At 39.3% G+C, this 14,516-nt stretch overlaps 1 protein-coding gene across 4 annotated transcripts in view; it reads right to left on the reverse strand.

Moving 5' to 3' along the window:
- Positions 1–517: 517 nt before the first annotated feature.
- The window catches only part of PHACTR2 (phosphatase and actin regulator 2), a gene marked incomplete at its 3' end in the record, with an annotated part of 121,635 nt that continues 107,636 nt past the window's right edge, over positions 518–14,516 (reverse strand). For 2 of the 4 annotated variants that reach the window (XM_080807243.1, XM_080807241.1), the window contains 2 exons: positions 12,002–12,078; positions 518–1,402 (listed from right to left, as the gene is read on the reverse strand). In XM_080807243.1, coding sequence (XP_080663369.1) covers positions 1,387–1,402; positions 12,002–12,078 — 93 coding nt within the window. Of the gene's footprint in view, positions 1,403–11,997; positions 12,079–14,516 lie in introns of those variants that run through there. The other 2 variants (XM_080807244.1, XM_080807242.1) reach the window with 1 other exon arrangement.

The raw sequence follows: 14,516 nt of genomic DNA on the forward strand, positions 1-14,516 counted from the left end.
TGCAAGGTAGTATTTACATCTGATCATATGTATTTGGGAGCAGAAGCCAGGCTGTGCCTGCAACTCCAGGGAAAATAGCAACATGGCAATTGAGGGTTTCTTAATGTAAACAATACTGACTGTAGGCTCACAGAGAAACCTTCCACAACTTTAATCTCACTCATTCTTTTGCATTGCAAGTCAATGCTGTATTTATGGATGCAATCTGCAGACTCTTAAAATACAAAATGAGGTTCTCCTCACTTGCAACTTAGCAGGAATTTTCTGTGTTCTTTTAAGCCTTCGGGTACTTTTTTGATCCACATACTTAATTTTTTAAATAGCAGCAATCCAACTTAATGCAGCCCTGAAAATAAGTAGTCCTTTCCATGCCCACTCAGAACTAACTGCTGGCAGAACACTTGCATTTGCTTAAGTTTTAACTTTGGACTCAGATTTTTTAAAAACGTGCTGTGATTGTCAATATTATCTTCCTTAGATCAAGTATGGTTGCTTCAACTTTGAAGATAATCAAGCTAGGGAAAGACCAAAAGATTTATTTCTAAAGCTTCCTACAGATTTATACGATCACATTCATCTGACTTTATTCCCAGTCCTGTTATCCTTGTAGAAGTTTGGTACATTAGATAAGGAGTATAAAAAAAAGTGTGTATAGCTATGCTACTTAAAACATGCAACAAAATTTGGACAGGCATGCTTGTTAAGAGTCAATAAAAGTCTCTTGCATTTAAGAAAAAGATGCATGAAAACACTGAGACTTATTTCTGGCAATTGGATTCACTGGCACAACATAAAATAATGGTACTATACTGCACCAACATAACGGTGAAATGAGAATATTCTTCTACGATCAGGTCTTTAAGGAATCCACATTAGGTGATTAGATTCCCATATCTTAATAAGTTCTCAGCTACCAAAAGCCTACTTCAAAAATATTTACGCTTCGATTTTCTCTTTTCTTCATTAACATAATGAAATATTTCTCTTTTTTTCTGATTTTCCACCCCCACCCCTTTCCCGTGCCCAGCAGCTCCAGGCCCCGATTTCTCTTTAACCCGTACTCTACAATTTGGCTTTCTGGTAACAGGGAGCCAGCGATTGTCTTCTGCTCATCTTCTTTGATTAAAACTCCTGATGGAGAATAACTGGTGTGACCATGGTGTTGCTTACCATCAATACACATGCTGGACAGCAGAGTCACTGCACCCCTCCCATTGCTTGCTGGCCCCACCCGGGCCATGCAGGCGGGGAGCACTTCCCATACACTTCCTTCACCAGTTAAACGGAAACACACACATTCAAATCCCAGTGCAATATCAGGTTTGCAGGAAGAGAGGCTTCCCCCAAAGATGATCAGTCCATGTTTCCAAAGAGTCTCCCACTTCGTTATGGACGGTGAAACCTGACACGAGAAACAGAAACTCTGTGAGTCTGTGGTAGAGAAACACAGTCTGCAATTAGTAAACTGAATAAGGTACAGTAATGTTTATAAATTAAAGGCAGTCTAGACATCCCCCAACTGAATTATTGTTATAAATCACTGTCGTAACAGAATACTGTTAACAAACGTGAGGTTGGAAAGCAGAGACAGCCCCAACACAAAATATTCTGGTTATACGGTCTAGGATACAGAGAAATCAATACACAAAACATCACTAAGCTTGAGGGTCATGTTCTGACTTGTACTGAGCAGAGTGGGATGTTTCATAAAGGACTTGGTTACACCTGGTTTGTAGTTATAAAAGGAAACCATCAACAAATAGTCCCTATTGGTTTAGCTACCTTCTTTGCCTGAGTTTCCAAATGCCTGCCAGCGTTCCCATCCAAATGTTCCACTAAGCATGGCCACAGATATACAAATTATCTTTTCTTGTAAATCTGTCTTTGCACTTTTAAACAAAGATTTTATTTATTTATTTATTTGAGAGAGAGACAGAGAGCTCATGGGAGCATGAGCAGAGGGAGGGGCAGAGAGAGAGGGAGAAGCAGACTCTCCTGCTGAGCAGGGCTCAATCCCAGGACTCCGGGATTATGACTTGAGCCAAAGGCAGATGCTTAACAGACGAGCCACTCATGCACCACTGCACTTTCTATCTTGTTAAACAATCTACCTTTTAAAAGATTTCTACTCTAGGACCCTCAGATTTGCAACTCATTTCTCTCCTTCACCCTCCATATCCCACTAGACACTAACTCTTGTCTCGTTTGCCTGTCTTTGATCCATCAAAGCTCTCCCATCTTTTGCTAGTCCTATTTGAACAGCTTGCTAGCTAGCTAGCTGGTTTCACAGCCACTTTGAATTAAATTCCTAAAGCTAGCCCTGGCATATAACCTCGGGAACTACGTGAGCTTCCACGCTCTATATTTGTTAAATGAAGACAGTACTCCTGTTTCAGTCACCTGGGCGTTGTTTTTGCCCTCAGATCTTGCAAAAATCCTTATTCAACTCAGGCCCTTTGCACTGGCTTTCCCCTCTAAATGGGCTGGCCCCACTTTGGGGGTAGAATGTTCTTCTTTCCCCAGACAGTGCTGATAGCCTCCTCTGGTCATTTAAATCACAGGATAGGTTGTATTTCCCTAAGAGATGTATTTCCCTTGTCCCTTCCATAGCATCCTGTTACATTTTCTTGATAGTTCTTACACAATTTGAAATTATCAATTGATCTATTTGTATACTTGCTAACGGTTTGTCTCCCTCACTAGAACGTAATCATGGGAGAGTGAAGACTTTATCTGACATGTTCTCAATTCCCAGGGTCCAGAAAAGAGTCTGACTCACTCTGTGTGCTCAATCAATACTTGCTGAATGCATAAACAACTGAATGCATATATACTGGGCACTTAGAAAGTAAGTAATTCTTGTAACTGATGAATCTAATCATGAGACCCTCCAAATTAACTACAATTAAATTTATATTAATCCATGATATTGCATATGATAGGACATTCCATCATGCTTTCTAGGAAGAGTCAACAATTACTGAAGAAAAATAGAAATTCTATAAAAATACTTCAAAATAGTAATTGAAAAATCTCTTAAATCAAACTTTTTATATAAAATATTAAAAAGAGGCAGATAATCATGAGAAATGAAATTACTACTGTTTATCATATGCCCAGCACAACTCCAAGCACTATACATGTATTACCTAGTTCAGTCCTCAAAACAATCCTATGAGGTATCCCCTCCCCTCTGTACAGATGTGGAAACAGACACAGGAATGCTAAGTCACGTGCCCAAGGCACAGAGCTGGTAAGGGGAGATGCCAGGCTCCAGACTCTATTCCTAACCTAGACCAGACTATGAGAACCAGGACATGCCTTCACTCATACTTTCATTCAGAGCTTTCTTGGTGCCCTCTGGGTAGAATGCAAAGGAAAAGGTAACCAGTTAGATTTCTAAATCTGTCAGTTAGTTTGATTAATTTTGACCAGAGAAAAGTCCTGTTCCACATCTTAGGCTACTTTTTTGTTGTTGTTAAGATTTTATTTATTTTAAAGAGAGCGAGTGAGCAGGGAGAGCAGGGAGAGGGGCAGGTGGAGAGGGAGGGAGAGAATGCCAAGCATACTTGGCGCTGAGCACGGAGCCTGACGTGGGGCTCCATCAGGCCCAATGTGGGGAGTTCATGACCTGAGCTGAAATCGAGAGTCAGATGCTTATCTGACTGAGCCCCCCTAGGCTGTACTTTGATAGCTACAGTTTCCTCAAAAACATCTGCCTTTTGTCACAAAGGGAACTAGGTGAGCATGGGCTCAGCACAAACTTTTTGCAATTACTAGAAAAGCAAGTCCAGTGACGTCCTTGCGGTTGAAATGAGCAGTATCACTTCTCTCCATGCAGGACACACAAGCACTGTCCATACGACACAAAGGGAGCAGGAGCCCGACAATACAGACAAATATACTGCACCTTCAGGGGCTTCCCACCCTGAGCTATCAAAGTAGATTCAGCTTTTCTAGGAATTAAATACAAATTCTTATTTAGCAATTATTTTAGCCCTCTCCTAATTTGCTGGGCTTTGTACAGCAAACATTCCACAGTGCCCTAATCTTCACTTGGCTCTGGATTCAAGGACAAGCATGGGGAAACAAGACATGGCAGGTTTGATCTTCACACCGATAATGTCTGAGATGCAGAAGGTCAATAAACGAATAAGGGAGTTGAGCAACAGTGAGTAGTCAGTGGACGGGAGGAGATTTAAAACTTTCTAAAGCTCAGCATTTTCTTGGGAAGTGTTCTGCTTTTAATTTCCTCAAATTAGCTGGACACTATAAAGTTTTCTATTTTTCCCACAGGCACTATTTGCCCGCGGATCCCATCAGAGAATGAATTCCACATGTGGGTGTGTGGAAGGTCACAGGCCATCGGCATAGCTCCAATGGCTGGCTAAGAGAAGAAGGTGACCAACCAGTAGTGTGACTGCCACAACATGCTGACAAAGCCAGGGGTCAGAAATGTACCCTCTCTTCATATGGACCACCAGAAGACCTGGTTCGAAAAACAAAAAACAAAAACCCCCCAAATAAAAAAGCCACCTCATATATTTTCTTGCACTATCCAATCAGAAAAAGACATTTATATCCTGTTTAAATTAGGCATCTTTTCTTCAAGTTCAGCTCAGAGGTACTGAAATTGTAAATTGTTCTTACATTTGTTACTTCCCAACCGTTTGCATTCATTCTGAAATACGAGAAGTTCAGCTTTTCCTCCTTAAAAGCTCACCTGACAGAATGAGTTGGGCTTTAGGCTTTCAGTTGACCGAGCAATAGATAGATACATTGTGCCCCAAGGATGCTGAAATTTTTCGACCACTCTTTTTTCAGAACTCTCCTGAGACTCAAATTTGAAGTTACCTCCATTTTCTTATTATTAAAAGTGGAATAGGGGCGCCTGGGTGGCTCAGTGGGTTAAAGCCTCTGCCTTCAGCTCAGGTCATGATCCCAGCATCCTGGGATCGAGCCCCGCATCGGGCTCCCTGCTCAGCAGGGAGCCTGCTTCCTCCTCTCTCTCTGCCTGCCTCTCTGCCTACTTGTGATCTCTGTCTGTTAAATAAATAAAATCTTTAAAAAAAACAAAACAAAACTGGAATACATCTTAATTTCATACTGTTGAGAGGAAGTGAATGGGGGCGGAGCTATTTTAACGTCCCCGGAATTCAGGTAAAGATCATTCTTTTCCCTAAAGGCGATTCCTCCACAAATTACCATATAAAAACTTACTCCCCCTTCCTGTAAAATCATTCAGATAACAGAACATAACAAATTACCCACAAAAGTAAAATGTTACTTTCGTATACATACAGAAATCCTGAATCATTCATTTCTCCTTTATTTGAAAGGGTTTCATCGTCAAGGCATACACACATTAAACAAATGAGCAGTTTCTCCTAACCACAGCTCCTAGTTCTACCTGAAAAGCCAGATTACACGCTGGACGGGCTTTTATGATTCCAAATACTGAGCCATATGCCTTCAATGCTGGTTAAAGCAGCATTTTGCAGCTTTTTCAAGTTTCTATCCAGGTTCATGAGGCACCCATAGAAGGGAGCAGCCTTGCAGAAGCAGCCTTCTTATTCCTCTGAGGAACACCCTGTATTTTTCATTGAGGTCCCATACGTAATTCTCGTCATGTCACAATTTTTTTTTTAAAGATTTTATTCACTTAGCAGAGAGAGAGAGAGAGAGAGGGAAAGAGGAGAGCAAGCAGGAGCCTGGGGTTGGGGAGAGGTAAAGGGAAAGGGAGAAGCCGGCTCCCTGCTGAGCAGAGCGCCTGGGATCCCGACCAGAGCCAAAGGCAGAGGCTTCATCAACCGAGCCACCCAGGCGCCCCTCAAGTCACATTCTGATAAGCATATCTAGAAGCTGAAAAGCAGTTTAGCTGTAAATCTACATGGGACAGTAATCACCGAAGATGGTATAGAACAAGCTAATAACTTTTAAATACACATACCCACACCCACCCACATACCTCAACCACATTAAAGAAGCTGGAGTAGAGAAAAAAACCCAAAAAACTATAACCCCATTCTGTAAGAAACTGTTAAGAGCTTTTGGATGTTATTTTCCATTTTTTCCCCTATGCATCTGAATTTTTAAATAAAACATACCATTGCTATTTATAGCTTTATCAGTATCCTGATTTTTCCACTTAACAATATGCCAGCGATCTCCTGAGACCCACTTTGATTCTAAGAGCATCAATTCAATGATTCTTTGCTTAATATAACAAGTAAATAATTAATAAGCTAATAAAATTATAAACATGAAAGTACTACACTGCACACTCTATTCTTACTTGAAAATTCAAAGTTTATTTTTATAAAAGTAATCTTCTCTCTTGATTATAAATCTAACCCATGTGGACACTTAAAAAAATTCTGGAAAACAGAGACTATCCTGAAGATTACAATGACCCTTCATCTTACCGCTCAGCTATAACCATTTCAAATGTAGTTTTTAAGTAAAGTTTGACCTTTCATACAATTTGTCTTTCTAATTTAGAGAATCATCTTAAGTTGTAGAAATGCCATTTACTATGGAAAGGGAAGTGGCTTTATTTTGCCATGGTGGTCTCCTCCCAGAATGCAATAATCCTATTAAGTAATACACTGCCCTTCAAATGGTCTTCTGGGTTTTGAACGGTGGGCTGGGTGGGCAGCTGTTGGTGGCAGAAAACACAGGATGTGGCCAGACAGGCACTGAGTGTTCTAAGAAGCTGGGGTTAGAGCTTGGAACCTCTCAGGATGAAGTCTCATGGGCACCACTAGTCCTCACCCCTGTTACGTGGCCCCAGAATGCATTGCAATGCCAGAGAGCTAGCTAAAAGATTCTGGGAGGAACCAGGGGAATCAGATGAAAAGGGTGGATTGCTATAATTCTTTACTGCGCCAGATCGAACATGTCACAGCGTATATCCCATGCCGGAGGTTTCAGATGTGTCTTCTGGATACACCAATAACGAGAATGTCACAATTAATTTTAGTGCTGGCACATTATTTAAGAAAAGCTAGCATGATGGGATCCTCATTTACAGAAAGAGAACTTAGGGAATGGAACCTTTATTTTTCTTTTAAATATTTGTTTCTGATAATAAATTCTTGTATCTCAAAAATTCATGGAGTGGAAAGCCTCCTTTTCATGCCTGCCCCTACCCACCAATTCTCCTCCCCAGAGGCAGCCAATGTTACCAGCTTTTTTGTGGATCTCTCCAGAGATACAGACACAAGGGAAGATCTGTATGGAAATGGATCTTTCCAGTGTCGACTGATACAACGCTGTGTGGAAGATTACCTCTGGATAAAGAGATGTCTGGGCAGAAGGCGCAGGATTGCCTCAACCTTTCTATGAGCCACCTAAATCCCGCAGGGAGTTAACAGATTTAGGTTCTGAATGGCAGGCTTACTTGATATAAGAAGATAATGTCTGGCACTAATAAGAAGAGCTAATAAGTGAGCTGCTCTCTATCTAGATTGCATTTAAAGGGCTAGGTAATGATCCACAACCTGTATATTCCCTTCAAGGGTGGCTGGTGCTAGGAGCAACAATATCTTCTCCATAAACAATTTTCTAAATGTAAAACATTACCATATTTTGGTATTATTTTGATTAGACTCAACAGTGTTTACCAAAACTTTATCTTCTTAAAAGAAATCCTGAAAACAATCTGAAAATCATAAGCACGATTTTTACAAGTCTTAGAGCCAAAAGATCTCTCTACTGGAATGCAACTCTAATGATGTAATACAAATTAATGGACAAATAGCAGCAGACATTGGCTTTGCTGCCAGGTTTTAAAGAGTACTTAAGCCAGGCATATTTATCTTAGTTATATGAATATTTAATTTTTCCTTATCTGGATAGACATTTTAAAGAGTGGTAATCAATATATTTTTTGGAAAACTTTTAAAGCTTACCCTTGTTACAAAAAAAAAAAGCATATGATTTTATCTTAAAATGCAGTTCATCCCTATTTATATCTATTAATATTTACTTAAACAATAAAGATATCAATAGACTTTTATAGTATACAACAAGTATACCCTAAATTTCTGTAGATGAGTAAATACAGAAAAATAGCCAATGGAATTTTGAAGGTGAAAAAAAATGCCCTACCAGATATAAAAACACACTACAAATTTATTCTAATTGAACAGTGTGACACAGTGCAATGACAGAAAACAGATCACTAGAGCATAATAAAGAATCCAGGAACTGATTCATGTGTATATGAGAAGAATTTCACATCAAGGGGGAAATAAATGGGGCAACTGACTACTGATTCCTTTCTTTATTTATTTTTGTTTTAAGTTTTTATTAAAATTCTAGTTAGTCAACATATAGTGTAATATTGGTTTCAGGAGCAGAATTTAATGAGTTATCACTTGCTCATCATAACATAGGCCCTTCTTTTTTTTAATTTATTTTCAGCGTAACAGTATTCATTGTTTTTGCACCACACCCAGTGCTCCATGCAATCCGTGTCCTCCCCAATACCCACCACCTGGTTCCCCCAACCTCCCACTCCCCGCCCCTTCAAAACCCTCAGGTTGTTTTTCAGAGTCCATAGTCTCTCATGGTTCACCTCCCCTTCCAATTTCCCTCAATTCCTCAATTTCTCCTCTCCAACTCCCCTTGTCCTCCATATTATTTGTTATGCTCCACAAATAAGTGAAACCATATGATACTTGACTCTCTCTGCTTGACTTATTTCACTCAGCATAATCTTTTCTTGATGCCCATCACCCATCTAGCCCATCCCCCACCCACCTCTTTCCATCAACTCTCAGTCTGTTCTCTATAGCTGAGTCTCTTAAAAGCCTCCCTCTTTCTTTTTCTCCCTTCCCCTATGTTCATGTGTTTTGTTTCTTAAATTCTACATATGAGTGAAATCACATGGTATTTGTCTTTCTCTAACTGACTTGTTTTGCTTAGCATAATACTATGCTCTAGCTCCAACCATGTTTCACTTAGCATAATACACTCTAGCTCCACCCATGTGATTGCAAATGGCAAGACTTCATTCTTTTTGATGGCTGAATAATATTCCATTGTAGACATATGCCACATCTCATTTATCCATTCATCCTAACTATTGATTTAGAACAAAGTAAAGTTAGTTTACTCTCTTAAATCACCCACACAAATAAAATGCCCAATGGATGAAAGATCTGAGCGCTTAAAAAAAAAAAGGCATATATAAAAATTGAAGAGAATAGATTTATAACCTCGGTCTTCCTCCAAAAGACACAAAACAATGAAGTAAAAGTAACAATATAGACACATTTGAATGTGCAAAAATTTAAACAAAAGACCATACAAAAAAGTTAAAATGTTAAGAACAAATTGAGGAAAAGTATGGAGACATATGTAATAAAGAGCCAATATCCACAACATCTAAGGAGTTTTTACTAATTCATGTGAAAAAGACAACCCAAAAGAAAACTGGTCAAAGTAAATCAAAAATTAAAAATAAATGGTCAATAAAGATATGCAAAGATGCTCAACCTTATAGAAATCAATGTTCAGTTTTTAGACTATAAACCCCTCACCATCACCACCACCACCATCCTGTCCCGCCAGTGCTGATGAGGTGATACATGAGGCATGCTCATAAACCGCAAGTCACAGAATAGCATCTTTTAAAATGTAAAAAACATAAACCCAGTGACCTGGCGAATCCACTCATGCTATTAGTACAGAAACACTGGCATGTGTGCACAAAGATACCTATATATTTTAATGATATTTTTTAAAATTTATTTATATGCATATATTTATATATAATAAATGTTTATTTATTTATTTGACACACACAGAGAGAGAGAGTGTACATAAGCAGAGTGAGTGGAAGGCAGAGGGAGAGAGAGAAGCAGTCTCCCCAGCTGAGCAGGGAGCCCAAGGCGGGGCTCTATCCCAGGGTTCTGGGATCATGACCCTAGCCGAAAGTAGACACTTAATTGACTGAGCCACCCCGGTGCCCCTACAAAGACATATTTATAAAGAAAGTCAAGTCACTGTTTTACTAATGAAACACTGAAAATTCCCTAACATCTATCAATAGAATAATTGATCAATAACTTATGGTACATTATCTATAGAATGCCACAAAGTCATCCAAATGAAAGATAGACACTAATATGGAAAGATTTTCTAGATGCTGTTTTGTGTATGACTCAGAGTGTACATAAAGGCATATGTGTACATACATGTAGATCATATATATATACCTACATGTTTGTAAATACACAGGAAAATGTCTACTAAGATCTACACTGAACTTTAACCAGTGATTACCTGTGAGAACAGAAATGAAGTTGAGAAAGGAGGGAGTGAAGGGAGTTTTCATTTTTATTTGATGGCTTTTTGCACTGTCTGAATGCTTAATTACAATATATCCTTTGTGCCCATAACAAATATAGATGCAAAATATAAATGACCTTTACTCTCCTTGCAACCTTTTCTTTTTCACTTGTTCATAATATATGACAGAAGAGAAAGAACCTCTTTCAGTATAAATGTTTATTTTTCATAAACTGGAACTTCCATAGAAATGTATTTTTAAAAAATTTGATTTTTTTCTATTTTCATTTATTCTTCCAATGTTATCAAATGATAATTAGGTAATCAGATACTATGAATTCTAGGAAAACTATGCAGAAGTCAAATGATCCTGAATTACAAAGAGTAGGTTGAGTGCAGTCACTCTATCTCAGGGGTCAGGACTCAAAGGCACGAACACGTGCATGCTATCTGTTCAGTTACCTGGAGGTCTCGGCCAACTCAATGTCACCATAAATATTCAGCCACCTTATTATGATCAACTTTACTGGAGATGTGGGACCACAGGTGTCAAATATCAACATGAACTTTTCCTGACCCCGCAAGTGGAAGGAGAAAAGGAGCAAAGAGTAGGTCTGGCTTGATCTGTCCATGTGACTGGTCCAAGAGTCAATTAGGATTAGAAGCAGACCTCAAATAGAGAAAAATCCTGTACATCCAGATGACTAAGAGCCCTGAATGCATTTACAAATAAACATGATATAGGAGGAAGCAAGACAAATACAACTCCCCCAGAAGAAAGGGGAGTTTCTTCTGCATGCCAAACATTATCATAGGAGCAAGGAGGTCTCTACCAACTTCAGCGAAGGGACTTGCTATTAAATTATGAAGTTATACCATTACTTCCTTTATCATAGGACATGCTCTGAGCATGGAACACCACCACCAACAGGAACCAGCACAGAGAGAGTAGCACTAAGGTGTATGCCTGTCTCACAGAGACTGTTTCAAGCCTAAGGAATCAGTATTTGCTTTCCTGAAAGACCTACTGTGCTCTTCTTTATGTATTCATCTGTCCTGGTATGTTTGTTAGCAATTTAATTTTTCAAGATTTAATTGGCATGCAAATTTTTAGGAACATACATGTTATAAAAAAGCAAAGCAGATAAACCCATTAGAGAGAAAGAAAGAGAACACCTGTGAAGAGGGGGGTGGTCAGACTACATGATCACGCAGGTCCCTTCCGGTTTTAGCATGAGAATAAACTGAAACCCAAGGGTACTAGGAGGAAAAAGGGTAGGATTGCTGTAACCTTCTGCAGGGGCAGTAAAAATTAGATTCCTAGTCTAAGTTAGGTCTTCTGAAAATTGAGTTTCTATCTTCTCTAAGTTATGTCTACTGTGAGCCCAAAGCAGACACACAGGTGCCCATAGTGGCTCTCACCAGCATCTGTTCTGAGCATAAAACTTCAACTGAGCCTCTTCAAGAGCAGAATGAATGATTCTAATGCTTGTCTCCTGGCCCAGAAAATAAGACTAAGAAAGAAACCAGAACATAGCCCTTTGGAATGATTCAGACTTCTGTGAAAGAAAGAAAAAAAAGATTTAATTTTAAAAATGTTCATTAGATAGTGTTATGCTCATCTGTCTTTAAAAAAAATTCTTTTGATTGTAGTAAAATACACATAACATAAAATATGCCAAACCTCATTATGCCCACCTACCTTGTAAACTGTCGACTCTCTTCATGAACTTCCATTTCTGTGCTTTTAAATTCATTTAGTTCTTTCCTTATTGCTGCCTAAATAGGAAAAAAAAAGATAAACAGAATTGTTGCTTAGGTCACATAATTCCTCAGCCTATACACCATCAACAAAGCAGACATTCTTTTAAGAAATGTCTTGTAAAAAGAGAGTCCTAATTTCTATTAGGTAAAGGTAAGATAAATGTAATGTCATACTAAAACCAGGGCAGATTTCCCTGAAGTGTCATTGACAAGGAGGAGAGGAAGAAGGCCTTCGCTAAACTCATCCTGGGGCCTGGTCTAAGTCACATACATCCCCCACCCTTGAGGACCACAAGTCCAGGTCATAAGATTTTCTTCCTTCCTTCCTCCCTTCTTCCCTCCCTTCCTTCCTTCCTTCCTTTCTTCCTTCTTTCTTCCCTTCCTCATCTGACACCACGACGAGTATGTCTGTGCTACGGGAAAGCATCTTTATTTTTTTTAAGATTTTATTTATTTATTTGACAGAGAGAGCGAGAGCACAAGCAGGGGGAGCAGTAGAAGGAGAGGGAGAAGCAGGTTCCCTGCTCGCAGGGAGCCTGATGTGGGGCTCCATGCAGGGCTTGATTCCAGGACACTGGGATCATGACCTGAGCTGAAGGCAGACACTTAACCATCTGAGCCACCCAGGCACACCAAGATTTTCTGAGAAACAGTATCATTTTCCTATGAAAGTTCTGCATTTCATACCACCCACAGCAACATGGCTTTGACCAACTGCCATAGTACTACTGAGAAGGCAGTTGCTTATTTATTCTTTAATATTGAAAATTCAGACAATCAGAATGAAAAATTTCAGCACAGCATTTAAAGCCACTCAAAGAAAATGTACTAATCGGATGTGATTACTATTACCACATAATAAACACATAACCCATGTCACATAGATGTTGTGGTTTGAAGACATGCTTATGTCCGTTAGGTTGAAAAACTGAGATAATCATCAAAACGTTAACATCAGTTATCTATTAACAATGGTGACTGGATCACGAATGGTTTCTGGTTTCAACTTTGTGCTTATCTTTATTTCCTAATTTCTCTACTAAGAACGTTCCCTCACGTGAAGTAAAATTATTAATAAAATCATCCCCACAACCTAATCTCTATGAGAGATGGACTCTTCAGTCCAAACTTAGAATAGTGCAAACCACAGAGAATGACTTCGCTGAGAGATAAGAAAATCTAGTTTGTGGTTGGAAAATGATGAATTTTAGAAAAAGGGAAAAGACAGAAGGAAGTCTTGAGGCCTCTCTCCGGCCTCCTCCCATCACTGACTGTCACTCTGCGATATACAAGCTTTCCCCCAACAGGCTTGTCTGGGTTATATTTAAATCCTGCAGTCATACATTGCTCACATCTCCCTACTCATATTCCTCAGCCTCTGTACTTTCTATGGGGAACCTGCGGTTGGAAACTGTGGCAATAATTCTTGCCACTAGGTTCTGAAAGAGATGAAGCAAGCAGAGAGACACTTGTGGGCCCAAGTCTGCTGTGGTAAGACCATCCACCTTGTCTCACAAGGAAGAGCACAGTGAGGATACTCTGTCGTACTCACTGTATATATTGATACCTAACCCCGGAACCGAAAACAGTGAATACACCCTATAATACCAATCTCCAGTTAGCATCTATTAGAAAGACTTCCTTGAAAGGAAGTTTTTTAATATGGGTAGTGCCAGAGAATCTTGTCTCCATGTTCATTTTAAATTTCTTCTTTGAATGTAAGATGTCACTAGATACATTTAGGTGTTCGAAGTCATGGGTTGTCGTCTCACCTATGCTTTCAACAGCAGTAGGACCCTCAGTGAATTATTTTGCTCCAAAACCTGTTTTCCCCTCTGGAAAATGGGGATGAGGATTCCTCACAATATTTTAAAGCTCCATTAAGAGCATACGTGAAAGTGCTTTTGTACACTTACTGTGAAACTTCCTAAAGAAGAAATAGATTTTAGTTCATGACTGAGACTAACAATTCTTTCACTGTTATAGAGTCTACTTTGTGTAAGAAGATAACGTCACTGAAGGAGACTCAAACAAATAAAGCAAAGTCCTTATTCTCAATAGTAGGTTGGCTATCAATCTAAGAGTCTGGCAAAAGTTAATGAAAGCATTCTTTTAGAACCAGTTGAGGGGCGCCTGGGTGGCTCAGTTGGTTAAGCAACTGCCTTCGGCTCAGGTCATGATCCTGGAGTCCCAGGATTGAGTCCCGCATCAGGCTCCCTGCTCAGCAGGGAGTCAGCTTCTCCCGCTGACCTCTCTCTCTCACACACTCTCTCTCTCTCAAATAAATAAATAAAATCTTTAGAACCAGTTGATACAGAATCTGCAAAAAAAAAAAAAAAGAGTACAGCGTAGTTTATTTCCAATGGTGAACTATGTGCTAAACTTCCCTTACATTAGTAACATTATAATTCATTTATGATGACATACATATGCATTTTTTCTGAGAAAGTTCA

This window comes from Martes martes (assembly GCF_963455335.1).
Source record: "Martes martes genome assembly, chromosome: 6".
NCBI classification, from domain to species: Eukaryota; Metazoa; Chordata; class Mammalia; order Carnivora; family Mustelidae; genus Martes; species Martes martes.